The 27967-nt window shown below is 50.9% G+C and overlaps 1 protein-coding gene across 1 annotated transcript in view; it reads left to right on the forward strand.

Moving 5' to 3' along the window:
* med13a (mediator complex subunit 13a) overlaps positions 1 to 27967 on the forward strand; it is a 121498-nt gene that overhangs the window by 84472 nt on the left and 9059 nt on the right. Inside the window, exons 11-29 of the mRNA XM_029691161.1 lie at positions 4408 to 4438; positions 4928 to 5049; positions 5915 to 6005; positions 6771 to 6982; positions 7244 to 7452; positions 10610 to 11544; positions 11752 to 11919; positions 12305 to 12528; positions 13334 to 13523; positions 15277 to 15706; positions 15890 to 16100; positions 16316 to 16507; positions 22456 to 22679; positions 23028 to 23170; positions 23301 to 23459; positions 24052 to 24240; positions 24399 to 24550; positions 25746 to 25910; positions 26289 to 26389. Coding sequence (XP_029547021.1) covers positions 4408 to 4438; positions 4928 to 5049; positions 5915 to 6005; positions 6771 to 6982; positions 7244 to 7452; positions 10610 to 11544; positions 11752 to 11919; positions 12305 to 12528; positions 13334 to 13523; positions 15277 to 15706; positions 15890 to 16100; positions 16316 to 16507; positions 22456 to 22679; positions 23028 to 23170; positions 23301 to 23459; positions 24052 to 24240; positions 24399 to 24550; positions 25746 to 25910; positions 26289 to 26389 — 4148 coding nt within the window. The remainder of the gene's footprint in view (positions 1 to 4407; positions 4439 to 4927; positions 5050 to 5914; positions 6006 to 6770; positions 6983 to 7243; positions 7453 to 10609; positions 11545 to 11751; positions 11920 to 12304; positions 12529 to 13333; positions 13524 to 15276; positions 15707 to 15889; positions 16101 to 16315; positions 16508 to 22455; positions 22680 to 23027; positions 23171 to 23300; positions 23460 to 24051; positions 24241 to 24398; positions 24551 to 25745; positions 25911 to 26288; positions 26390 to 27967) is intronic.

Here is a 27967-nt window from a genome sequence, read left to right on the forward strand (position 1 = left end):
CACTGTTGGTGACCGCCTTTAGTCTCAGGCAGCAGGAAGTGTTCGGTTAAGGGTCACAAGATAAGCGATCCTGCACTGTAAATGTCTCGCTAGCTAGACTCCGCTTTTTCCCACCCAAATCTACTGCGCAGGAAGCCAGCTCCAACTCACATTGTTATCCCAGCAGAGGGGTGCCAAAATAGTTTGGTGCCTCTCTAATTTCCTCCCTCTCGTTTAGTTTAGTTTGTGTCTTCCCTATCTGCTCCCTCTCTCACTGATTCTCCTCCCCTGCCATGTGGGCTCAGGATGTTTTCTTAATATTGTCTCTCTCTGTTTTCAAACCTAGACCACCTGTTAGCTGTGGAAGCTCCCCCAGCGCTAGAGAGAGAGCAGGGGGGGGAGTGTGTGGGTGTGGGAATGGGAATGGGAGAGGGCTGCCTGGCAAACGCCTCCCTTTTCTGCCTGTCACCCTGTCTGCTTGTCTGTGAGGCATGGAGGAGGAGGAGGGAGGCACTGTGCTGGCTGGTGCTTAAACAGGCCAAATCAACCTGGCTTACTGAAGTGTGCACGTTTAAAATAGCTTTTTTTGTATTTTGTTTTATTTCACAAGTGCTGCTGAGCTTTTTTTTCTCCCTCAAGTTAGTGTGTGTGTGCGTGCGTGCGTGCGTGCGTGTGTGTGTGGTACTGTACTGTGTGTGTGTGCATATGTGTTTGTGTGTGTGTGTGTGTGTGTGTGTGTGTGTGTGTGTGTGTGTGTATGTGTGTGTGTGTGTGGTACTGTACTGTGTGTGTGGTACTGTGTGTGTGTGTGTTTGTGTGTGTGTGTGTGTGTGTGTGTGTGTGTGTGGTACTGTACTGTGTTTGTGTGTGTGTGTGGTACTGTACTGTGTGTACAGTTACTGCTGTGCTGCTTCTGATACAGGAGGTCCCCCAGTGGCCACTATGTGCAGAGGAGCCCTTCCACAATCTGCTGAGCACTTGGGCTGTGTGTGTGTTAACTCAGCTACATCTTTCCCTCTTGGTCCTGCTTCACTCTGCATTGATGATGCTGCAAAGCGACGGCCTATGTTTTGTGCACTTTTATGTGTGTGTTCATGAGTGGGTGCATGCCATAGACTCTCTCGGCATTGCCAAATTGGCTTATGTCCCATCCCGCTGAGTTGTGTGTGTGCAGGAGGTTGGCATGCTGTCAAAGCTCCAAACGTGTTCCAGTTGAACCACTAGAAACAATGTTCCCTCAAATGTATTCCTGCTGAACGCAAAATTGAACATTGTGAAAATGATTTTCAACTTCCGGCGCGTGTTTACTGGGAACACTGAGGCTGTACCCGGTTTAATTTACAGTTTTAACATGGGCCAAGTAGGCTAGAGTGGCTATTTGATCATAATGTAGGCCTACCAGAGTGGTCTACCATAAAAAACAATGGAGAAAATGCATCACATAACATTTTAAATGAAAATGGTGGTTCTTTCATTCAGCCTACAGTAGCAGCCAATGTGTGGTGTTCAATGTAGGCCTACATTCCATGAGACTTTTGAAATAACATGCAGGGCTTGACATTAACCTGTTTATCCACTTATCCTTCAGACAATGAGATGACTGAAAATGTTGTGTTGTTTGATGCAAGAAACCACTTTGCAAAATAAAATGTATTATTAATCAGACAAATTATGCTTCCCTTTGCCTATTGGCTACTTAGCTCATTCAAGCCTGTTTCAAAATACAACACTGCCCCTTTAAGGCATAAAAAAGCTATTTACCTGATCTTTGCTTTTCAAAGATGGCTAGAAATGCACACGTTTTGTGCTCTTGTAGGAAGCAACCACTCCTACATTGCTGACTACAAATGAGCTATAACTAGGCTAATAACTCACTAACTTGCAAAGGATATGAACAAACAAAAAACAAGCGCATAATAATCACGACTGCTCATGCTGTAAAACAGTCCACTTCAGAGTGAATGGTGCAAATACATATATGGCAATGGTCTATTTGCATATAGGCCTACTGCAGCTCTGATTGGTTATGGTGCACCGATCTGTGTAGAGTATGGGCCTGAGTCGTGCCTGTCAATGCAATAGAATCCTACTCCGATGCGCTCTGTCTACAACACAATCTCTTACATCGTTAGTTTTACATTCTTAAGTCTTGCATAGTTCCTTTTGTTTCGCTATGTTGCATTGAAAGTGGCTAATACTGCGTTGATTCGATCCCAATTCCCAGAGTAAATGGAAACGTTGATAGTGTTCACTCTAGGACTGGGGGCGGCAGGTAGCCTAGGGGTTAGAGCGTTGGGCCGAAAGGTTGCTACATCGAAACCCCGAACTGACAAGGTAAAAATCTGTCGTTCTGCCCCTGAACAAGGCAGTTAACCCACTGTTCCTCGGCCGTCATTGTAAATAAGAATTTGTTCTTAACTGACTTGCCTAGTTAAATAAAGGTTCAATTAAAAATGTAAAACTCTAGAAAGTTGAGTGAAATTAAATCTCGTGCTTCTCTGCGCGGGGTGATATTTCTTCTCTTCTGTGCGGCAGCCCCGGGGGAGCTGCGCGCCAGCGCACACATGCAGCTTAGAGGGAACATTGACTAGAAACCCCTGCCAATGAAACAAAACAGTACACTCACTTAGCAGTGGAGCTGGGCGTACAGTAGCAGCAGAGAAAACAGGAAAGGGTAGTCTCTGGTAGGGCTGTACTGTGGGGCACCATATGAACATCACACTGACTGGCTGGTCTAAGGTCGAAATCAGTGGTTCTCAACTGGTTTTGCCTCGGGACCCAAATTCAACCAGGTTTTCTCAGGGCGACCCAATATTCACATTGCGAAAAAAAAGAATCACCAAAATGCAATCTGGAAAACTATTTTTAATGCTATACTGATTGTAAATGTATCAATTATATGACAAGGGAACAACATTCCCACATTTCATTGTCATATTCTTAATGGAAAATGTTAATAAACTCTGGTTTGAGCCCACAAAATCAACACAATTATTGCTGCTAATAGCTCTATATTGAAAACACTGATTGAAGAGAAATTGTTCAGAGATTAAATGATTTAAAATTGTAAGATAATTATTCCTTCTACACACTTTGTAACTGGTTTAAGTCGTTTAAGTTCAGACTGGAGTATAGAATCCTTGGTCTAAGCTGTGTTTTGTTTAGTGGCTGTAGGCTCCTCTACTCTGCTTTCCATGTCACTACAGCATCCACATTCTTTAGATTTACAGACTGAAATGGCTGTGTCTTCTGAATAAGTGCCTGACCCCTCAGATGAAATGGCCGGAGATGGGGAGAAAGAGAGAGAGAGGACTCTTTCATGCAGACAGTTTTGGAATAATACGGGCAGTGTGACGCAAGGCTGGAACGCATCCATACAAACACAGACTCCAGCGTTCCAGCCAAGCGTCGGTTATTGATAAGGGGCTAGCTGGCGTCATAGGTTTTTGTTTGCTGTTTGTGCCAGGGTTTTTTTCCCCCGTAGTGCAGCAGGCTTTCAAAGGAAACAGATTAAAGGTCCTTTACACAGACAGAGAGAGAGAGCCCCTGGAGCGTAATGAAATCAATGGCTACTGGAACATGCCATTCCTTCAGCCCCAACCCCTTGTGTGTGTGACTCTGTATGCCTGCCATGTATACGGAGGCCCCATCATAATATATGACATTTAGCTGACGCTTTTATCTAAAGTGACATACAGTCAAACATACATACATTCTCTGAATTGGTGGCCCTAATGGGAATCGTACCCACAATCCTGGCTTTGCATGTGCCATGCTCTACCAACTGAGCCACAGAGAACCACAAGAGCACACAGCCCTATCCCTGAGAGATATTGACGTAGTGTAGTGGCATTAGGGCTCCCTCCCTCCCCGGCCTAGGAGGCCATGGCATTTCTCACATACACTGGTAGCCTTGTCTGGAAATCTCATTAGTACAGTCAGTACAGAGACGTTTGTTCGTTCCCCTCTTTTCTCTCTTCTCTCAATTTTTTTTAAGTCTGCCAAAAATAACCTATTCTCAACTGAGACTGAGAGAGCAGAAACAGCTCTCATGAGCTGGAGGCACCTGTGTACTTTCTACATTTAGACAAGAGATTTCCCTCTTGTTATGTGGTTTAGACTGTGTGTTTATTGTAAAAATGTATTTAAAACAGTTTCATATAGACTGTATCTGCTATAGCCTTTTATCCATTATCAATATATTTGGATTGTGTTTGATCAGCTATATCCTATTGGTTTTGTTTCTTTGCATTTGTTTTGTGCACAAGATTGATCTCTCTCTTGTCTGTCTCTCACTCACTCTTTCTTTCTTTCTCTCTCTCTCTCTCGGTCTGTCTCTCTCTCACTCTCTCTCTCTCTGTCTCTTTCTCTCTCTTGGTCTCTGTCTTTCTCGCTCTCTTTCTGTCTTTCTCTCTCCCTGTCTCTCAGGGGGAGGATGGAGCAGCAGGTCTGTCAGATGGTAAGGATCCTCTGTCTGTCTCTGCTGTACTGTGCAGCTCTGTGCTCTGTTAGATGACAGGGATATTACCTGGGTCCACAGCCTACCCGAGTGACAGCAGTAGCAGCCTAAGCCAGCCTTTGATGATGGTGTGAAACCATACTGTAGCTTACCACCTGTCTGTCATGGCTTCTCTCAGCAACAGTAAATGCAGTCAATCAGTCTGAGCCATCATACTGTGGTGTATCTATAACTCATACCACATATGATTTGTAATGGTAAAGTCTTATCTAGATTCCTCAGGCATGTAGACGCATTAGTAGGTTTTATTCAGACTTCATTCAGATATGTTTTATTGGGGTGTTATAGCACATATATATGTGTACTAGCTATTGAATGCAGCCTCAGGAATAGGCCCACATGTAATACTGACAGGCTCTGACGTCAAGGTATATTTGGGAGCTACAGGTGGGTTACCAACCTATTCCCTGTGTGTTCCTTCTCCGCCAGACGCAGCGCGGGCAGCCGCACACGCACGCACTGCCTCCACCAGTCTGATCCATGAGACAGATTTGGCTGTGTCCATCAACGACCTGGACAACCTCTTCAACTCAGACGAGGACGAACTCACGGTCAGTACGGTGTGTGTGTGTGTGTGTGTGTGTGTGTGTGTGTGTGCGTGCGTGCGTGCGTGCGTGCGTGCGAGAGAGAGAGAGAGAGAAGAGGATGAACTTGCGGTCATTGGGGCCTGCCAGCACTACAGCCTGCCCGCTGCACTAAACCACAATAAATATCCCATTAGCTAGAGTACCGCCTGGCAAGTGTGTGTGTGTGTGCGCATCTGAGTGTGTGTGTGTGTGTGTGTTGGTGAGCCAGAATGTTGCGTGCATGCAGTACATCAGCGTCTATGGCTGACATGTCACCCTACAACACATTGCAGTGTTATTGGCTACGTTTACACAGACACTTATTCGGATCTTTTGCCCAATTATTGGCTAAATATCTGCTCTGATTTGTCAAAAGCTTGTGTAACCGCGGCTTAGATTCAAAAAGGCTTTCCCCAACCCCCGCCCCAAAGGTGGATATGGATGGCTTCCAAAGGGCTCTGTTCTGACTTTGGCCCCCACAGAACAGTCACAGTCCAACCCCCTCTGAGACTGTCTGGCACCAACAACACTGCAAGAACACACTGAGGGCTGCAATGCCACCGCTGGGTTACGGCCTGCCAACAGGGTTCCCCATCCCCTCACTGCAGGGGATTTGTTGTTGTGGAACTAACATCACATCGATTTGTTGACTGTCACTGTTCTCGGGTTTCAGAAAATGTGTAATATTGATTTATGTTGTGTTCATTTAAATTAAACGTTATACAGTTTAGTCTCGTTGAGATAAAATACATATAGAGACATGTCATTTCATTTTGTGTGTTGTTTTTGTGAATAAACTTTTGAACGTTTTGAATCTTATTTTTGCCATGTCTTTGTTTATATTCAACAGCCTGGTTCCAGACGAGCGGTGAATGGAACAGGTGATAAATTTGGCAACAAGGAACCAAAGCCAGCCACTCTGGACCCAGTCTCTTGCATCAGTAAGCCTGCTTCTCCCTGCTCTCAGATCAGCCTGTTCAATCAGCTCCTAGCTCAATGCTTATGGGATAGGATACCCCTAAGCTTTCCCCACTCCTCAGCCTAAGGATAATGCACTGAAAATATGCTTGAGGCAACTCAAACCCATGCAGAAACTCATAATATAACACTTGGAAAGCACAGCCTGTTCATACTCATTCATTCACTAATGAAGCATGAAACTTCTACAGTCACTAGTCTCAGCACATGTTTACATTCCAGGATCCTTATGTATCAGGCATCTCAGTAGGAGTGCTGATCTAATATCAGGTCTCCATGTTCATAAGGCAAAAGGCAAAACTGATCATAGATCAGCACTCCTACTCAGAGACACTTGATACAGTACAGGCCCAGAGATGTTGTTTACCAATGCTGCGCCCCCTTGTGGCGATAAGAGTTCTATAGATGTCACTGGCTGTCTGAGCAACCCTGCTCCACTCCAAACAGACAGCTCTGAGCCACGGGGCAGGAACAAGAGTCTCATTATCTACCCCTCTATGTGACTAGTGTATAGCTTTGTGTGTGAAACAAGGTGCTTGTTGCCTCAGCAGTTAGACTGTCAAACTGTTGATCGTACCTGTTGAGCCATGGCTGCCTTTGAGACTTCAGATCTTCACTTGTTGTTGTCACTGAATGAGAACCTTGATTCATCTCTAGTCTCTAACGCCCCCTCCTCTCTTTCTTCATTTATTCCTATCTTTCCCCTCTCCTCCCTCTATCTGCTCTAGGCTCGGCAGATTTGCACCAGATGTTCCCCACTCCCCCCAGCCTGGAGCAGCACATCATGGGCTACTCTCCCATGAACATGGGCAGTAAGGAGTATGGCGGCCTGGAGGTCGGACAGGGCATGACCAACATGGACGGTACCTCGTCCCTTGGGGGACACTTCAAGATCGAGGTGGAGGAAGGCTACTGCAGCCCCAAGCCACAGGAAATCAAGGTGGGTTTGGCCCCTAATTTTCAACTTGACCCCCTATCTGACCCTGATTAGGAGTCATGGATAATTCCTCTGCATCACCTAACTGTTGCTGAACTTAGAACTGCTGGTGTTTTCTAGCCTAACCATGCCAAGGAGTTACAATAAGGATGAATGTGAAATGAAAAAGTCAATTGAAGTCATAGTACTGTTTCCTCAGTGTACATACAGCACATGGTCTAACCCCAGTGTCATACGCCACCGCTCCCTGTCTCTCCCTTTCAGGACTTCTCGTTTGTGTACAAGCCGGAGCCGTGCCAGGCATTTGTGGGCTGCTCCATGTTTGCCCCCCTCAAGACCCTGCCCAGCCAGTGTCTGCCCCCAATCAAGATGCCAGACGAGTGCATCTACAGGCCCAGCTGGACCACCGTGGGCAAACAGGAGATGCTCAACCACCCCCATGTGCCTTCCATGGCCTACCTCAACAAAGACAGGTAAACATATTTCCTTCAAGTACATAGTCCAGAAACCACTTATCTCCTCACTTGCTATTGCATTGGTGTGTGGTTGTGCATTTGAATTGTCTGATATAGTAAATCAATCAATCAGTCAATCTCTATATGAACCACTCATAACCAATGTGTTTTGTCTGAATGCCTAACTGCTAGGGGCCCATCTGCTATGGGAGGGCTGTCTTTCTGCTTGGCTAACTGACTGTCTCAGGACCCTCTCCTCTGCTTCTAAAGCCTGTGGAACCAATGGAGACTTTCCCAGCTGCTCCAAGGATTTTTTTACAATTCGTAATGCTCATCTGTGCAGAGGGATACTGAAGCTGCAGTGTAATTTAGACTTAGACGATACAGACCCACACACACACACACACACACACACACACACACACACACTTGGGTTTATCCCCCTACCCCCTGAGGAGCCTGTTCCATTCCTCAGGCATGGCTGATTGAGAGGAGGGGAGATGAGTGTAGAAAGCATGGTGGTGATTGAAGGTGAGGATTATTAACCCTCAGTACTGAGCCTGGTCTATCAAATCAAGTCAAATTGTATTGGTCACATACACATATGTAGCAGATGTTATTGCGGGGGTAGCGAAATGCTTGTCTTCCTAGCTCCAACAGTGCCGTAGTATCGAACAGTGCAGTTTATCGAAAAACGATTCACAACGATACACACAAATCTATAAGTAAATAAATATTAGATTGAGCGATGTCGGAGTGGCATTGACTAAAATGCAATAGAATAGAATACAGTATACATATAAGATGAGTAAAGCACTATGTAAACATTATTAAAGTGGCCTGTGATTCCATGTCTATGTATATAGGGCAGCAGCCTCTAAGGTGGAGGGTTGAGTAGCCGGGTGGTAGCCGGCTAGTGATGGATATTTAACAGTCTGATGGCCTTGAGATAGGTGTTTTTCAGTCTCTCTGTCCCAGCTTTGATGCACCTGTACTGACCTCGCCTTCTGGATGATAGCGGGGTGAACAGGCAGTAGCTCGGGTGGTTGATGTCCTTGATGATCTTTTTGTCCTTCCTGTGACACCGGGTGCTATAGCTGTCCTGGAGGGCAGGTAGTTTGCCCCCCAGTGATGCGTTGGCCAGACCGCACCACCATCTGGAGAGCCCTGTGGTTGCGGGCGGTGCAGGAGAAGGTGGAAATCTTCAAGTTCCTCGGCGTACACATCACTGATGATCTGAAATGGTCCACCCACACAAACTTAAGGAGGCTGAAGAAATTTGACTTGGCCCCTAAAACCCTCACAAATTTTTACAGATTCACAATTGAGAGCATCCTGTTGCGCTGTATCACTGCCTGGTACGGCAACCACTGCGTATGGATGTGGATAGGGGCGTGCTCCCACTGCTGTTTCCTGAAGTCCACAATCAGCTCGTTTTGTTGACGTTGAGTGAGAGGTTATTTTCCTGGCACCACTATCCCAGGGAGTTTATCATTTTCAACCATTTTACAGGCCTCCTAAACAAAAACTCCCAATGAGTAGTACTGTTATTGCGGACCTTTTTCCTAGTAGTGTAATTACCATAGGGTGGCAATTGAGTGATTTGAAGTTCTATTTTAATAGTAATGGCAAAACCAGGTCTGTTTCCCTAATATATGGCTGTATGATCATAGCTGTACCTCTCTGCATAATTTGGGGCACACCTGTTTAAGGGCTTAGAGGACAGCAGGTAACCTAGTGGTTAAGAGCGTTGGGCCAGTATTTACATGTTTTATTTAACTAGGCAAGTCAGTTAAGAACAAATTCTTATTTACAATGACGGCCTACCCCGGCCAAAGCCTCCCTAACCTGGACGACGCTGGGCCAATTGTGCGCCGCCCTATGGGACCCCTTGTGATTAAGCCGGGATCAAACCAGGGTCTGTAGTGACACCTCTAGCGCTGAGATGCAGTACCTTAGACCACTGCGCCACTCAGCAGTCCAGTAACTGAAAGGTTGCTGGTTTGAATCCCCAGGCTGACTAGGTGGAGAGAAACAATCTGCCGATGTGCCTTTGAGCAAGGCACTTAACCCTAATTGCTCCTGTAAGTCGCTCTGGATAAGAACGTCTGCCAATTGATGTAAAAATTAGGACCTTGCTGTTCCTCTGTCTGGGTAGAGGGGGGTATAGATGGGGCCTCTGTTCCTTGCAGAGTGCTAAGAATGGCAGTAAAGTCCCAGGATGTCATGGGAAAGCCCTATAAGCTGGTCATGCTGTTTTTACGACCCTCACTACTTAACCTGCGCTACTGCCGTGTAAGGGCTGCATCCCAAATAGCACTCTATTTCCTTTATAGTGCACTATGGGCCCTGATCAAAGGTAGTTCACTGTATAGGGGTGGAGAGAGAGGGAGGAGGCAGGGGCCTACTGCTTTAGGTTCAGCCACGATTAGTTTCTTTCTCACACATGTAAGTAGCCTAAGTATGGACAGGACAGGCTGTGCTGTGCTCTCCTCCCACTTTAGCTCTTATCACAGCTGCTCCTCCTCTCGCAAGGCCCAAAAATACTCTTCTCCCTCATTGAGGGGCTGCTTCAAATGGCAGCACCTTCCACAGTGGCATTGGGATACCCCGATAGACAGCCAGGCAGCCACTTTTCTCTGCTTTTTTGTTAACCATCCCCCCTCTTGACGGTTGTTGTGTTGTTTAGCTCTGCTGTGTAATGGAGCTTTAGTTGATACTGAAATGAACTGTTGATTGTTGTGTTACTGTATAGCAAGCTCTGGTTTGTTGTGTTGTTTTGAATCAAGCTCAAGCACAGGGTTCCCCAGTTGGCGACCCGCGGGACGAATTTGTCCTGCGGGTGGTTTTATTTGGCCCACCAATGTTTTGTTGTTGTTGAATTTTCATTGTTGGACATAAAAAACGGTAAAAACACCAGGAAATCAGCTCCAAGCGATTTTAATTTGAGAAATATGTTCCTAGGTATTTCCACGCATAGTAGAGAGACGTGATCATAATTATACAAATGTAAGCAGTCTACAAATTATTTGTAATTATGTTGCGTCCCCCGACCATGCGTTCAAGAAAAAAATCATCCCGCGGCTGAATCTAGTTGATGATCCCTGCTCTAGCATATTGTCCCCACAGGCTGGTTTGTGTGACTGATTCCTCTCTTCACTTCTCTCTGCCACAGTAACATCCCCAGTGTGGGCAGTGCCATGGACCAGGACTACAGCCAGAGCTACACACCCCAGACCCATACGCCCTTCATGTCCAACAGTGCCCCCCCCAGCAACAGTGGCACGGGCATCCTGCCCTCCCCGGCCACCCCGCGCTTCTCCGCCCCCACACCACGCACTCCCCGTACCCCACGCACCCCCAGAGGTCCCGCCAGTGTCCAGGGTTCGCTCAAGTATGAGAACTCGGACCTCTACTCGCCTGCCTCTACCCCCTCCACCTGTCGACCCCTCAACTCAGTGGAACCTGCCACCGTGCCCTCCATCCCCGAGGCCCACAGCCTCTACGTCACCCTCATCCTCTCTGAGTCAGTCATGAACCTCTTCAAGGACTGCAACTTCGACAGCTGCTGCATCTGTGTGTGCAACATGAACATCAAGGGGGCCGACGTGGGGGTGTACCTGAGCGACCCCACGGGAGAGGCCCAGTACCCCTGCACCTGCGGCTTCAGCGCTGTGGTCAACCGCCGCTACGGCAACAGCTCGGGCCTCTTCCTGGAGGACGAGCTGGACATCATCGGACGTGACTCGGACGTCAGCCGCGAGGCGGAGAAGCGCTTCGAGGCGCTGCGGCAACACTCGCTGGAGAGGACAGGGGGAGGAGGAGGAGGGAGGGGAGAGAGGGTACCAGATGAGCTGATCTTACTGCTACAGGACCAGTGCACCAACCCCTTCTCGCCCATGGCTGGGATGGAGCCTGACAGCCTGGCAGCGCGGGGGGCCGGGGGTTGTCCAGTGCCGGCCTGTGTGAGGGTGGAGGAGCGGGACTACCACAGTGACTGCTACATGGCCCTGGAGCACGGCCGCCAGTTCATGGACAACATGTCAGGAGGCAAGGTGGACGAGGTCCTGGTCAAGAGCACCTGTCTACACCGCTGGTCCAAACAAAATGGTAGGAAAAAAACACAATTTTGTTGTTCTAACCATCCTTAAAATCCATGTCTGATACATTGATACCTTGTTCTTTGCATTTGGCCCTTTAGAGCTTCAGTTGGCTAGCATAACTAACCAACAGAAACCAGTCTGTTCATTTTTCCTGCCAGTTAGCGGTATGTTGATATTTCTAGTTATATTTCTCTCCTCCTTCTCCTCTCCCCAGCGGTGGACATCAGTGCTCTGTGCTCTCAGGACGTGCTGCGGGTGCTGCTCTCCCTCCAGCCTGTACTCCAGGATGCCATTCAGAAGAAGAGGACGGTGCGCTCCTGGGGCGTTCAGGGACCCCTCACCTGGCAGCAGTTCCACAAGATGGCTGGACGGGGCTCCTACGGTAAGCCACCAGGAACTAAATTCTCCAAGAGCTAAAAACTCACGTAGGCAGATACGGTACAGATCAGTAGTCATCTCAGTCACACTGCTCTAGTCCAGATGTCAGCTCAGTGGGGAAGCTGCCACTGCTGCTGTGATGGGTTCACTTTGGGCTTTCAATCCTTCTCTGAGAGGTGACGGGTGGCACGCTGGCTTGTTTAAGTAATTACTCACTATCTTCCCTCTGTTCCTCTCCTCCTCTTCACCTTCTCTTATACCTCTCCCCCCCACTCTCCACTCCTCACCCCTGCCCCCCTACTCATCTCTTCACCTTCACTTCTCTCTCCTGCCTCTCTCTTCCTGCATCCTTCCTTCTTCTTCCCCTCCCTCCTTCTTCCTTTCATCAGGCACAGATGAGTCTCCTGAGCCTCTGCCCATCCCTACCTTCCTGGTGGGTTATGAGTATGACTTTGTGGTGCTGTCGCCCTTCGGCCTGCCCTACTGGGAGAAGCTGCTGCTGGACCCCTTCGGCTCTCACAGGGACGTTGGCTATCTGGTGGTCTGTCCCGACAACGAGGCCCTGCTCCAGGGGGCCAAGAACTTCTTCAGGGACCTCACCGCCGTCTACGAAGTAAGGCTGGATAACGTTACAACGTTAACGTCCATTTACCATGCAAGAGATGGGGCATCTTTGGACAGCTGAAGCAAGACATTTTTCTTCAGGAAAAATTAAATTTTTCATGAAAATGACCATAGGAGTTGAGAGTTAAGAGGATATGACCATAGGAGTTAGGAGTTAAGAGGCTACGACCATAGGAGTTGGGAGTTAAGAGGATATGACCATAGGAGTTGGGAGTTAAGAGGATATGACCATAGGAGTTAGGAGTTAAGAGGATATGACCACAGGAGTTGGGAGTTAAGAGGATATGACCATAGGAGTTGGGAGTTAAGAGGATATGACCATAGGAGTTGGGAGTTAAGAGGATATGACCATAGGAGTTGGGAGTTAAGAGGCTATGACCATAGGAGTTGGGAGTTAAGAGGATATGACCATAGGAGTTGGGAGTTAAGAGGATATGACCATAGGAGTTGGGAGTTAAGAGGATATGACATTTTGGGAAGTGAATTGAAATGTCAGTGTGAAAAATAGAAAACTCCTAATTGAAAACAAAGGGCACGTTTCAATTATTGAATGAAATGGAATTGACCCATACCTTGCTAGAGGCTTACATCCCAGCCTAGTGTACGTATTGATGACAGAAAAAAGAGCCTGTCTCCTTCGGTTCTGTACCATTCCTTATTGGACTGTCTACCTTGACAGAAATTCACTAAAATCGTTCCTGTGCTGTTGTCTAACTATTCCGCCATCGCTCCTCTCTTTCCCTCCCTCCTTCTTCTCCTTCCATCCCTACCCCCACTCTCCATGTGCCCTGCAGTCATGTCGTCTGGGCCAACACCGCCCCATCTCAAAAGACCACCCGGACGGCATCGTGAGAGTGGGTGGAGCGGCCGCCAAGAAGCTGGCGGAGCAGCCTGTCAGCGATTGGTTCCTCAAGGCTGCCAGCGGCAACAGTGACGCCTTCGCCAAGCTCAAGCTTTACGCTCAAGTCTGCCGCTACGACCTTGGTAGGTTCCAATGACTACACGGTTGGGGAATCGGCCGGCGCCGGACCTTTCGGTACCTGCCATGCCCATATTGCCAAGAACATGGTTTTACAACGTGGTTTCTATTTTTCTTTATACACTGCTCAAAAAAATAAAGGGAACATTTAAACAACACATCCTAGATCTGAATTAAATAAATTATCTTATTAAATACTTTTTTCTTTACATAGTTGAATGTGCTGACAACAAAATCACACAAAAATAATAAATGGAAATCCAATTTATCAACCCATGGAGGTCTGGATTTGGAGTCACACTCAAAATTAAAGTGGAAAACCACACTACAGGCTGATCCAACTTTGATGTAATGTCCTTAAAACAAGTCAAAATGAGGCTCAGTAGTGTGTGTGGCCTCCACGTGCCTGTATGACCTCCCTACAACGCCTGGGCATGCTCCTGATGAGGTGGCGGATGGTCTCCTGAGGGATCTCCACCCAGACCTGGACTAAAGCATCCGCCAACTCCTGGACAGTCTGTGGTGCAACGTGGCGTTGGTGGATGGAGCGAGACATGATGTCCCAGATGTGCTAATTTGGATTCAGGTCTGGGGAACGGGCGGGCCAGTCCATAGCATCAATGCCTTCCTCTTGCAGGAACTGCTGACACACTCCAGCCACATGAGGTCTAGCATTGTCTTGCACTAGGAGGAACCCAGGGCCAACCGCACCAGCATATGGTCTCACAAGGGGTCTGAGGATCTCATCTTGGTACCTAATGGCAGTCAGGCTACCTCTGGTGAGCACATGGAGGGCTGTGCGGCCCCCCAAAGAAATGCCACCCCACACCATGACTGACCCACCGCCAAACCGGTCATGTTGGAGGATGTTGCAGGCAGCAGAACGTTCTCCACTGCGTCTCCAGACTCTGTCACGTCTGTCACGTGCTCAGTGGCGAATTTGCCAATCTTGGTGTTCTCTGGCAAATGCAAAACGTCCTGCACGGTGTTGGGCTGTAAGCACAACCCCCACCTGTGGACGTCGGGCCCTCATACCACCCTCATGGAGTCTGTTTCTGACCGTTTGAGCAGACACATGCACATTTGTGGCCTGCTGGAGGTGATTTTGCAGGGCTCTGGCAGTGCTTCTCCTGCTCCTCCTTGCACAAAGGCGGAGGTAGCGGTCCTGCTGCTGGGTTGTTGCCCTCCTACGGCCTCCTCCACGTCTCCTGATGTACTGGCCTGTCTCCTGGTAGCGCCTCCATGCTCTGGACACTACGCTGACAGACACAGCAAACCTTCTTGCCACAGCTCGCATTGATGTGCCATCCTGGATGAGCTGCACTACCTGAGCCACTTGTGTGGGTTGTAGACTCCGTCTCATGCTACCACTAGAGTGAAAGCACCGCCAGCATTCAAAAGTGACCAAAACATCAGCCAGGAAGCATAGGAACTGAGAAGTGGTCTGTGGTCCCCACCTGCAGAACCACTCCTTTATTGGGGGTGTCTTGCTAATTGCCTATAATTTCCACAACAGCATGTGAAATTTATTGTCAATCAGTGTTGCTTCCTAAGTGGACAGTTTGATTTCACAGAAGTGTGATTGACTTGGAGTTACATTGTGTTGTTTAAGTGTTCCCTTTATTTTTTTGAGCAGTGTATATATATTGGTTTCTAAAGTATAATGCTAGGTCGTTCACATAGCTTATGAATGAGATTGTGTTAAAGGTTGTTTGTCTACTGTTAACCTGTGCTTTCTGCTCCTGTCTCTCCCCTCAGCTCCATACCTCGCCTCGCAGCCTTTACACAGCTCGCTCCTCGCACAGCCCACACCCCCTCCTGCCTCCAGCCAATCCTCATCCATGCAATCCTCCGGCTCCTCCTCCACCACCTCGACCGGCCCCCAAAACTCAGCGACCCCCGGAGGTCCCTCCCTCCCCAACAGCAGCGGCAGCGCGCCTAGCAACAGCACGGGTGTAGCCAACAGTGCCAACAGCGCGGCATCATCAGGGAGCCTGCCCAGCAGCGGGATGCAGTCTGCCAAGCCCAGCTCTTTCCCTCCCTTTGGGACCATGGGCTTGCAGAACCAGAGCCTGGATGGTGGCACCCAGGGAGGGCAGCTGGGCCAGCAGGCTGGTTCCCAGAACACAGGACTCCCCGGGGGAGACTCAGCCAGCCAGGCCCAGGCACCCACTGAACCCCTAGAGAGGTAGCTACAACACCAGGGTCCGCATTCACTCATATGTACACACACACACACACACACACACACACACACACACACACACACACACACACACACACACACACACACACACACACACACACAGTGCCTGGAGGGAAACCCCATTCCTCGTCCTAACTCCCCTCTCGCTCTTGTCCCCCTCCCCAGCACCATGGAGCGAGAGAAGGTGGGTGTGCCGACGGACGGCGAGTCTCACGCCATCACATACCCCCCGGCCATCGTGGTGTACATCGTGGACCCCTTCACCTATGAGGAGCCTGAGGCGGGGTCCAGTGTGTGGACCCTGGGCCTGCTGCGCTGCTACCTGGAGATGCTCCAGTTCCTCCCACCACACATCCGCAACGCTGTCTCTGTACAGGTAACCTCTACACAAGTCTGTGTGGTTGATGAAATAATGTGTCTGGCATTGTCAAGAAGTGTCCGTTTATTTAGAATAAACTATCACTAACAGTTGCTAAGACTTTGCTTTACTGCTAAAGATGTCAGACGGGACAATCAGTATGAAAGAAGACAGAACAGGGCGCTGTATGTAATGTACAGTAGTTTTATTAGTGTTGTATGCTGACCTCTCAGATCATCCCGTGCCAGTACCTGCTCCAGCCGGTGAGGAGCGAGGAGCGTCATATCTACGCTCAACACCTCAAGTCCCTGGCCTTCTCAGTGTTCTCCCAGTGCAGGCGGCCCCTCCCCGGTTCCACCAACGTCAAGTCACTAACCGGCTTTGGCCCTGGCCTGGCCATCGACACTGCGCTGAAGAGCCCAGAGGTACACAAATCATCACTGACCAACATTATCCTGACATGATCCTAATTAATATGCAGCTCCTACACCAGAGATGGGCATGTCTGGACCACAGGGACAGCTGTGTTTGAATCAGTGATTTGATTTAGATTGGGGAAACCAGGTGTAGGAAAGCATCGACTTGAATGGATGAATGAAGTGGCAGGGAGAGCAGTAAACCAGCGGACATCACCTCCCCTGAGAACCAGGGTTGCCCAACCCCGTCATAGCCTGACCCTCCCCTCTGCTCCTTAGCCCTCTGCTCCTCAGCCCTCTGCTCTCCAGCCCTCTGCTCTCCAGCCCTCTGCTCCTTAGCCCTCTGCTCTCCAGCCCTCTGCTCCTTAGCCCTCTGATCCTTAGCCCTCTGCTCTCCAGCCCTCTGCTCTCCAGCCCTCTGATCCTTAGCCCTCTGCTCTCCAGCCCTCTGCTCTCCAGCCCTCTGCTCCTTAGCCCTCTGATCCTTAGCCCTCTGCTCTCCAGCCCTCTGCTCTCCAGCCCTCTGCTCTCCAGCCCTCTGCTCCTTAGCCCTCTGCTCTCCAGCCCTCTGCTCTCCAGCCCTCTGCTCTCCAGCCCTCTGCTCCTTAGCCCTCTGATCCTTAGCCCTCTGCTCTCCAGCCCTCTGCTCTCCAGCCCTCTGCTCTCCAGCCCTCTGCTCTCCAGCCCTCTGCTCCTTAGCCCTCTGATCCTTAGCCCTCTGCTCTCCAGCCCTCTGCTCTCCAGCCCTCTGCTCTCCAGCCCTCTGCTCTCCAGCCCTCTGCTCCTTAGCTCTCTGCTCTCAGCCCTCTGCTCCTTAGCCCTCTGCTCTCCAGCCCTCTGCTCCTCAGCCCTCTGATCCTCAGCCCTCTGCTCTCCAGCCCTCTGCTCCTTAGCCCTCTGCTCTCCAGCCCTCTGCTCTCCAGCCCTCTGCTCTCCAGCCCTCTGCTCTCCAGCCCTCTGCTCTCCAGCCCTCTGCTCCTCAGCCCTCTGCTCCTTAGCCCTCTGCTCTCCAGCCCTCTGCTCTCCAGCCCTCTGCTCCTCAGCCCTCTGCTCCTTAGCCCTCTGCTCTCCAGCCCTCTGCTCCTTAGCCCTCTGCTCTCCAGCCCTCTGCTCTCCAGCCCTCTGCTCTCCAGCCCTCTGCTCCTCAGCCCTCTGCTCCTTAGCCCTCTGCTCTCAGCCCTCTGCTCCTCAGCCCTCTGCTCTCCAGCCCTCTGCTCTCCAGCCCTCTGCTCTCCAGCCCTCTGCTCTCCAGCCCTCTGATCCTCAGCCTTCTGCTCTCCAGCCCTCTGCTCCTTAGCCTTCTGCTCTCCAGCCCTCTGCTCTCCAGCCCTCTGCTCCTTAGCCCTCTGCTCTCCAGCCCTCTGCATTCCAGCCCTCTGCTCTCCAGCCCTCTGCTCTCCAGCCCTCTGCTCCTTAGCCCTCTGCTCTCCAGCCCTCTGATCCTCAGCCCTCTGCTCTCCAGCCCTCTGCTCTCCAGCCCTCTGCTCCTCAGCCCTCTGCTCCTCAGCCCTCTGCTCTCCAGCCCTCTGCTCTCCAGCCCTCTGCTCCTCAGCCCTCTGCTCTCCAGCCCTCTGCTCTCCAGCCCTCTGCTCCTCAGCCCTCTGCTCCTCAGCCATCTGCTCTCAAGCCCTCTGCTCTCCAGCCCTCTGATCCTCAGCCCTCTGCTCTCCAGCCCTCTGCTCTCCAGCCCTCTGCTCTCCAGCCCTCTGCTCCTTAGCCCTCTGCTCTCCAGCCCTCTGCTCCTTAGCCCTCTGCTCTCCAGCCCTCTGCTCTCCAGCCCTCTGCTCCTCAGCCCTCTGCTCCTCAGCCCTCTGCTCCTTAGCCCTCTGCTCTCCAGCCCTCTGCTCCTTAGCCCTCTGCTCTCCAGCCCTCTGCTCCTTAGCCTTCTGCTCTCCAGCCCTCTGCTCTCCAGCCCTCTGCTCTCCAGCCCTCTGCTCCTTAGCCCTCTGCTCTCCAGCCCTCTGCTCCTTAGCCCTCTGCTCTCCAGCCCTCTGCTCTCCAGCCCTCTGCTCCTCAGCCCTCTGCTCCTCAGCCCTCTGCTCCTCAGCCCTCTGCTCTCCAGCCCTCTGCTCTCCAGCCCTCTGCTCTCCAGCCCTCTGCTCTCCAGCCCTCTGCTCCTTAGCCCTCTGCTCTCCAGCCCTCTGCTCCTTAGCCCTCTGCTCTCCAGCCCTCTGCTCTCCAGCCCTCTGCTCCTCAGCCCTCTGCTCCTCAGCCCTCTGCTCCTTAGCCCTCTGCTCTCCAGCCCTCTGCTCCTTAGCCCTCTGCTCTCCAGCCCTCTGCTCCTTAGCCTTCTGCTCTCCAGCCCTCTGCTCTCCAGCCCTCTGCTCTCCAGCCCTCTGCTCTCCAGCCCTCTGCTCTCCAGCCCTCTGCTCCTTAGCCCTCTGCTCTCCAGCCCTCTGCTCTCCAGCCCTCTGCTCTCCAGCCCTCTGCTCCTTAGCCCTCTGCTCTCCAGCCCTCTGCTCTCCAGCCCTCTGCTCCTTAGCCCTCTGCTCTCCAGCCCTCTGCTCTCCAGCCCTCTGCTCTCCAGCCCTCTGCTCTCCAGCCCTCTGCTCCTCAGCCCTCTGCTCTCCAGCCCTCTGCTCTCCAGCCCTCTGCTCTCCAGCCCTCTGCTCCTTAGCCCTCTGCTCTCCAGCCCTCTGCTCTCCAGCCCTCTGCTCTCCAGCCCTCTGATCCTCAGCCCTCTGCTCTCCAGCCCTCTGCTCCTTAGCCCTCTGCTCTCCAGCCCTCTGCTCTCCAGCCCTCTGCTCTCCAGCCCTCTGCTCCTCAGCCCTCTGCTCCTCAGCCCTCTGCTCTCCAGCCCTCTGCTCCTTAGCCCTCTGCTCTCCAGCCCTCTGCTCTCCAGCCCTCTGCTCCTCAGCCCTCTGCTCCTCAGCCCTCTGCTCTCCAGCCCTCTGCTCTCCAGCCCTCTGCTCCTTAGCCCTCTGCTCTCCAGCCCTCTGCTCTCCAGCCCTCTGCTCCTCAGCCCTCTGCTCTCCAGCCCTCTGCTCCTTAGCCCTCTGCTCTCCAGCCCTCTGCTCTCCAGCCCTCTGCTCCTCAGCCCTCTGCTCCTCAGCCCTCTGCTCTCCAGCCCTCTGCTCCTTAGCCTTCTGCTCTCCAGCCCTCTGATCCTCAGCCCTCTGCTCCTTAGCCCTCTGCTCTCCAGCCCTCTGCTCTCCAGCCCTCTGCTCCTCAGCCCTCTGCTCTCCAGCCCTCTGCTCTCCAGTCCTCCGCTCCTCAGCCCTCTGCTCTCCAGCCCTCTGCTCCTCAGCCTTCTGCTCTCCAGCCCTCTGCTCTCCAGCCCTCTGCTCCTTAGCCCTCTGCTCCTTAGCCCTCTGCTCTCCAGCCCTCTGCTCTCCAGCCCTCTGCTCTCCAGCCCTCTGATCCTCAGCCCTCTGCTCTCCAGCCCTCTGCTCCTTAGCCCTCTGCACTCCAGCCCTCTGCTCTCCAGCCCTCTGCTCTCCAGCCCTCTGCTCTCCAGCCCTCTGCTCCTCAGCCCTCTGCTCCTCAGCCCTCTGCTCCTTAGCCCTCTGCTCTCCAGCCCTCTGCTCTCCAGCCCTCTGCTCTCCAGCCCTCTGCTCCTTAGCCCTCTGCTCTCCAGCCCTCTGCTCCTTAGCCTTCTGCTCTCCAGCCCTCTGATCCTCAGCCCTCTGCTCCTTAGCCCTCTGCTCTCCAGCCCTCTGCTCTCCAGCCCTCTGCTCCTCAGCCCTCTGCTCTCCAGCCCTCTGCTCTCCAGTCCTCCGCTCCTCAGCCCTCTGCTCTCCAGCCCTCTGCTCCTTAGCCTTCTGCTCTCCAGCCCTCTGCTCTCCAGCCCTCTGCTCCTTAGCCCTCTGCTCCTTAGCCCTCTGCTCTCCAGCCCTCTGCTCTCCAGCCCTCTGCTCTCCAGCCCTCTGCTCCTCAGCCCTCTGCTCTCCAGCCCTCTGCTCCTTAGCCCTCTGCACTCCAGCCCTCTGCTCTCCAGCCCTCTGCTCTCCAGCCCTCTGCTCTCCAGCCCTCTGCTCCTCAGCCCTCTGCTCCTCAGCCCTCTGCTCCTTAGCCCTCTGCTCTCCAGCCCTCTGCTCTCCAGCCCTCTGCTCTCCAGCCCTCTGCTCCTTAGCCCTCTGCTCTCCAGCCCTCTGCTCCTTAGCCTTCTGCTCTCCAGCCCTCTGATCCTCAGCCCTCTGCTCCTTAGCCCTCTGCTCTCCAGCCCTCTGCTCTCCAGCCCTCTGCTCCTCAGCCCTCTGCTCTCCAGCCCTCTGCTCTCCAGTCCTCCGCTCCTCAGCCCTCTGCTCTCCAGCCCTCTGCTCCTTAGCCTTCTGCTCTCCAGCCCTCTGCTCTCCAGCCCTCTGCTCCTTAGCCCTCTGCTCCTTAGCCCTCTGCTCTCCAGCCCTCTGCTCTCCAGCCCTCTGCTCTCCAGCCCTCTGATCCTCAGCCCTCTGCTCTCCAGCCCTCTGCTCCTTAGCCCTCTGCACTCCAGCCCTCTGCTCTCCAGCCCTCTGCTCTCCAGCCCTCTGCTCTCCAGCCCTCTGCTCCTCAGCCCTCTGCTCCTCAGCCCTCTGCTCCTTAGCCCTCTGCTCTCCAGCCCTCTGCTCTCCAGCCCTCTGCTCTCCAGCCCTCTGCTCTCCAGCCCTCTGCTCCTTAGCCCTCTGCTCTCCAGCCCTCTGCTCCTTAGCCTTCTGCTCTCCAGCCCTCTGCTCTCCAGCCCTCTGCTCTCCAGCCCTCTGCTCCTCAGCCCTCTGCTCCTTAGCCCTCTGCTCTCCAGCCCTCTGCTCCTTAGCCCTCTGCTCTCCAGCCCTCTGCTCTCCAGCCCTCTGCTCCTCAGCCCTCTGCTCCTCAGCCCTCTGCTCTCCAGCCCTCTGCTCTCCAGCCCTCTGCTCCTCAGCCCTCTGCTCTCCAGCCCTCTGCTCCTTAGCCCTCTGCTCTCCAGCCCTCTGCTCTCCAGCCCTCTGCTCTCCAGCCCTCTGCTCTCCAGCCCTCTGCTCCTCAGCCCTCTGCTCCTCAGCCCTCTGCTCTCCAGCCCTCTGCTCCTCAGCCCTCTGCTCTCCAGCCCTCTGCTCTCCAGCCCTCTGCTCTCCAGCCCTCTGCTCTCCAGCCCTCTGCTCCTCAGCCCTCTGCTCTCCAGCCCTCTGCTCCTCAGCCCTCTGCTCTCCAGCCCTCTGCTCTCCAGCCCTCTGCTCCTCAGCCCTCTGCTCTCCAGCCCTCTGCTCTCCAGCCCTCTGCTCTCCAGCCCTCTGCTCCTCAGCCCTCTGCTCTCCAGCCCTCTGCTCTCCAGCCCTCTGCTCCTCAGCCCTCTGCTCTCCAGCCCTCTGCTCTCCAGCCCTCTGCTCCTCAGCCCTCTGCTCTGGCCATGTGTAGTGTGCCAGTAAGAGAGGGAGCACTGAGCTGGAGAGAGGGTTATACTAACCCCCTTAGTCCTGGAACAAGACCAGTCGAACCTATAACCCTCTTCCTTCTCAACAGTTTTCTTTCCATTATCTGCTTGGCTAGCTCCCTGAGACCTCCCTAATGGATTCCAGGCTGCAGGTTTAGACAGGGAGAGGCCCTAGACTGGCACCCAATCCTATTTAACTCTCCCAGGCCAGCTAGCCACTCACCCACCAGCCACTACATTGCATTTCCCCCTGTACACAGTGGAGTGGAGGGGGTACTAGAGACAAACGCTGAGCTACTTAGCTAGCTGGATAAATGTCATCTCTTCAGGGATTTGGGTGGGGAGAGGGGACAACTGTAGTGACACTTTTGGAATGTTGGCTCAGTCGACTAACCAACTCAGTGATTCTCATACGTCTTTCTAGTCCTGGAGTAGATAGATTTAAGTCCTGGATTGTGTTCAGGAGGGCACAATGTACCCAACCGTGTTGCAATGGAAAACAAAAAGATATCATAGTTATTTGACAAATTGAAGTAGTACCTCCCAGTCAAACATGTTCTGCCTAATAAACACGACCCTTGTATAACCACTAACCCCTAACCTTTGACCCCTCTCTCTCGTCGCCCAACAGAGACCAGAGTGTTTGCGGCTATACACGCCCCCCTTCATCCTGGCGCCGACCAAGGACAAGCAGACGGAGCTGGGGGAGACGTTCGGGGAGGCCTCTCAGAAGTACAACGTGCTGTTTGTGGGCTACTGCCTGTCCCACGACCAGCGCTGGCTCCTGGCCACCTGCACTGACCTGTACGGAGAGCTGCTGGAGACCTGCATCATCAGCATCGACGTGCCCAACAGGTGGGACCACCCGACAGCACACACCATCATCATCCTCACCACCATCTAGAGTCAGCAAACCTCGAGCAGAGCATTACAAATGGCAGGCTATTGCAGCTAGCAGTTTTTTTTTTTTAGCAAAACAATGTTTGTTTTGCATTGAGTTTTTCGTTTTTTACGATATACCAGGTAATGATGAAAACTGTCTAATAATGAAGTGTAGTAATGAATATTGTAAGGTCAACAATCTACAACTTTCCTTCCAACCTTGCAACTCTAGTGATTTGTAGTAATAAGTGTTGTGTTAAATGTTCAGCTGTCGTTTCAGAGTGTGACAGAATGTGTGTGTGTGTTTTTGTTTCGACACAGAGCGCGGAGGAAAAAAGGCTCTGCCCGGAGGTCGGGCCTGCAGAAGCTGTGGGATTGGTGCTTGGGGCTGGTGCAGATGACATCAGTACCATGGAGGGTGGTGATTGGTCGACTGGGCAGAATGGGACATGGCGAGTTGAAAGGTGAGGTGGAGCCTTCTATTTCACTGTTATACGTTTATTTTCTTGTGTTTATCTTGTCTTACTCGTTCACTCACTCGTCTCGCTCTCTCTCCCCCTCTCTCTCTCTCTCTCCTTTCTGCCTCGGTCCCAGACTGGAGTATTCTGTTGAGCAGGAGGAACCTGCAGTCTCTGAGTCGCCGTCTCAAGGAGGTGTGTCGTATGTGTGGCATCTCTGCCTCCGACACTCCCAGCATCCTTAGCGCTTGCCTAGTCGCCATGGAGCCTCAGGGCTCCTTTGTCATCATGCCAGGTACTACGTTCTCCTGCCCTGTGTGTGTGTGTCTGATGGATGATGGCAGCCTATCATAATGCCTGTCGCTCCCTGTTGTTATCAGATTGATGGGTCTGAGGACAGTGCTTCTCTCAGCCATAAACCACTGGTTCTCAAACTCCATTGATTTCTGTGTGATGTGATGGAGACTGGCATGAACCATTGATACTGTGGGTGTATAATATGGGTCTACTGCTGTATATGAGGAGGGGCTGGACTGGTCCCTCCGGACCAGTGGTTTTGGTTAAAGGAGATGGATGTCTCCTCTCCCAGGACTTGGCTTTGACCCAGGCATTGTGGGTTATACTCCACAGATCCAATGATAATTATAAAATGCAATAGAGCACTGGACTGAATAAAAATGGCCAGTTGAAAGATCGAGTTTGCTTTTATTGGCACCACTTACATTTTTGCTGCATTAATTAAGTGTTGTTACTAATGAATTGACTAATTCATGGATGATAGCTATAGCAGATGCCACCCGTTTCCATTTGTGTGTATACTGTATGCCTTCAATGTAGATTCAATGAAGATGAAGGCATTATTAACCTGTCTCCCTCTTTCTCTCCAGACTCTGTGTCTACAGGCTCAGTGTTTGGCCGCAGCACCACTCTGAACATGCAGACGTCCCAGCTGAGCACTCCTCAGGACACATCCTGTACCCACATCCTGGTGTTTCCCACCTCAGCCTTTGTCCAGGTGGCTAGCTCCAACTACACTACTGACACCAACATAGATATCGCCTTCAACCCCATCCCCGGTGAGTCTACTGTACCTCTGCTCCTCCCTCTGGCCTCACCTCTCAACTCTCAACTTTGACCTTACCTTTTTCTTATCCTTATTGACAATAATTGATTTAGTCCATTGGAAAGAAGTAGTTTTTTGAGTTTCTATCCTCTTCTCCTCTCCTCTGTCCAGATGGGTCGGACGCCATTGGGATCTTTGACCTGCTGGACCAGGAGAATGACCTGGTGGACCCCGACATCATCAATATCCTGCCCGCCTCGCCCACCACCTCACCCGTACACTCCCCTGGCGGCCACTACCACCAGGGGGGAGACGGCAGCAAGGTAGGCCCACCACACCACAACAGACTTTATTTAAAAAACTTTAACTTAAAGGGGCAATCTGTCACATGGATGACGCTGGAGAGACGAAGCAGGTACGGGGAGTAAAACATTTAATGTAGAACGGACATGGAATGAGACGGTAACAGTGTCAGCATACAGATAACACAGACAAAAAACAATCAATGCAGCAGCAGGGAACAGAGCTGGGGAACTGACAAATATAGGGGATGTAATAACAGGTGATGAGTGAGTCCAGGTGAGTCCAATATCGCTGAAGCGCGTGACGAGGGAAGGCAGGTGTGTGTAATGGATGATAAGAGTTAGTGATGCAGGGCAGCCTGGCGCCCTCAGCGCCAGGGGGGTAAGAGCGGGAGCAGAAGTGACACAATCTGCAGTTGCTACATCCATTTTCATACTTTTAAATGAATGAAATATACCCATTGATTATTGAAGAATATAACTTATAAATGCCTCATGAGCTTAATTTAAATGTCATACCACATCAGAATAATAAATAAGCTGGTTTCACTTCTTTGTAAACAGAGTAATTCACAAACTATTTTTACATTGTTACTTTGCCACCATGGCCTTTTTTGGCTTTACCTCCCTTATCTCACCTCATTTGCTCACATTGTATGTAGACTTATTTTCTACTGTATTATTGACTGTATGTTTGTTAATTCCATGTGTAACTCTGTGTTGTTGTATGTTGTCGAACTGCTTTGCTTTATCTTGGCCAGGTCGCAGTTGTAAATGAGAACTTGTTCTCAACTTGCCTACCTGGTTAAATAAAGGTGAAATAAAAATAAAAATAAAATAAAAAAATTGTATCAACACAAAACATGGTTAAAGCTGTAATTGTGCATATATTATGGATGGTCAGTTCTTGCATCCATAGCTCATATGTCTATGAATTTGAGAGTTACATTTCTCCAGCCCTCAGCTTTAAATCAAAACAGTGGCAGGTTACCGCTTTGTTATTGTTTCAATGGCAGATTGCCCCTTTAAGATGAACACAAAGATGACATTTAAGTAAAGTAACTTATTAAAGTAGATTTGGCCTGTATTGATAATGCTAGTGCTACTTAGTTTTCTTGAACAGTTGTTCTGTAATGTATGAAAAACCAAAAATACTTTTACAGTGTGCATTATTACACGCCAGAGATGAACTCCGCCTCCTCCTCTTCCCTTCCAGGGCCAGAGTACAGACCGGATGGAGTCCCACGATGAAGCTCCTAACATCCTGCAGCAGCCCCTGGCCCTTGGCTACTTTGTGTCCACAGCCAAAGCCGGCCCACTGCCTGACTGGTTCTGGTCAGCCTGCCCTCAAGCTCAGAACCAGTGTCCCCTTTTCCTCAAGGTAAAGCTGTCAGACATCTGCACTCATACTCCTGGCCCATATTCATATTGTCTCAGAGTATGAGTGCTGATCTAGGATCAACATTGTTGTAGTCTGAGACGATTTATGAATACGGGCCCTGGATTATAATATGTCTTCTGATCTCATGCCACTTTGAAGTCATTGTTAATAGTCATTTTTAAAATAATTGTTTTTGACTGACAGGATTCAGTATCAATCACTCATAGTTAATTAACACATTATTTTATTTTAACCTAGATTCTATTCACTTGCTCCAGATATCAGTGATTGACTGACTTTTGTTTGCTCTGTTATTACTGTGTGAATGGTTCAGCTAGGCCTGTCACTGACTTCCTGTGTGTCTTGTCTTTTCCCCAGGCTTCTCTGCATCTCCACGTGTCTTCAGTGCAATCAGATGAACTGCTGCACAGCAAACACTCCCACCCACTCGACTCCAATCAGACCTCAGACGTACTCAGGTAAACATTGGGGATGGGCATGAGTAATCAAGTAATTCAAATCAAATCAAATGTTATTTGTCACATTCACCGAATACAACAGTGAAATACTTACTTACAAGCCCTAAAAAACAGTGCAGTTTAAAAAAATACAAAATAAAATACCCCCCCAAAAATATGAATAAGAAATAAAAAATAACTAATAATTAAAGAGCAACAGTAAAATAACAATAGCAAGGCAATATACAGGGATTACCGGTACAGAGTCAATGTGCGGGGGCACCGGTTAGTCGAGGTAATTGAGGTAATATGTACATGTAGGTAGAGTTATTAAAGTGACTATGCATAGATAATAACAGAGAGTAGCAGTGTAAAGGGGGGGGGGGGGAGTGGGGGGGGGGGGCAATGCAAATAGTCTGAGTAGCCATTTGACTAGATGTTCAGGAGTCTTATGGCTTGGGGGTAGAAGCTGTTTAGAAGCCTGATGGACCTAGACTTGGCTCTCCGGTACCGCTTGTCATGCGGTAGCAGAGAGAAAAGTCTATGACTAGGGAGGCTGGAGTCTTTGACAATTTTTAGGGCCTTCCTCTGACACCGCCTGGTATAGAGGTCTTGGATGGCAGGAAGCTTGGCACCAGTGATGTACTGGGCCGTACGCAGTACCCTCTGTAGTGCCTTGCAGTCAGAGGCTGAGCAGTTGCCATACCAGGCAGTGGTGCAACCAGTCAGGATGCCCTCGATGGTGCAGCTGTAGAACTTTATGAGGATCTGAAGACTAATGCCAAATCTTTTCAGTCTCCTGAGGGAGAATAAGTTTTGTCATGCCCTCTTCACGACTGTCTTGGTGTGCTTGGACCATGTTAGTTTGTTGGGGATGTGGACACCAAGGAACTTGAAGCTCTCAACCTGCTCCACTACAGCCCCATCGGTGAGAATGGGGGTGTGTTCGGTCCTCCTTTTCCTGTAGTCCACAATCATCTCCTTTGTCTTGATCACGTTGATGGAGAGATTGTTGTCCTGGCACCACACAGCCAGGTCTCTGACCTCCTTCTATAGGCTGTCTCGTCGTTGTCGGTGATCAGGCCTACCACTGTTGTGTCATCGGCAAACTTGATGATGGTGTTGGAGTCGTGCCTGGCTGTGCAGTCATGAGTGAACAGGGAGTGCAGGAGGGGACTGAGCACGCACCCCTGAGGGCCCCCGTGTTGAGGATCAGCATGGCAGATGTGTTATTACCTACCCTTACCACCTGGGGGCGGCCCGTCAGGAAGTCCAGAATCCAGTTGCAGAGGGAGGTGTTTAGTCCCAGGGTCCTTAGCTTAGTGATGAGCTTTGAGGGCACTATGGTGTTGAACTGAGCTGTAGTCAATGAATAGCATTCTCACATAGGTGTTAATTTTGTCCAGGTGGGAAAGGGCAGTGTGCAGTGTAATAGAGATTGCATCATCTGTGGATCTGTTAGGGCGGTATACTTGAGTACTCGAACAGACGTCAAAGCTCCATTGTTAACCAGAGATTTAAACAAATTCAAACACTGTAAAACTATTTGGTGGAATGTACTTTGTGGCTGCCCGAACAGGCAAGTGAAATTTTGTCTTG

This window comes from Salmo trutta, chromosome 15 (assembly GCF_901001165.1).
Source record: "Salmo trutta chromosome 15, fSalTru1.1, whole genome shotgun sequence".
NCBI classification, from domain to species: Eukaryota; Metazoa; Chordata; class Actinopteri; order Salmoniformes; family Salmonidae; genus Salmo; species Salmo trutta.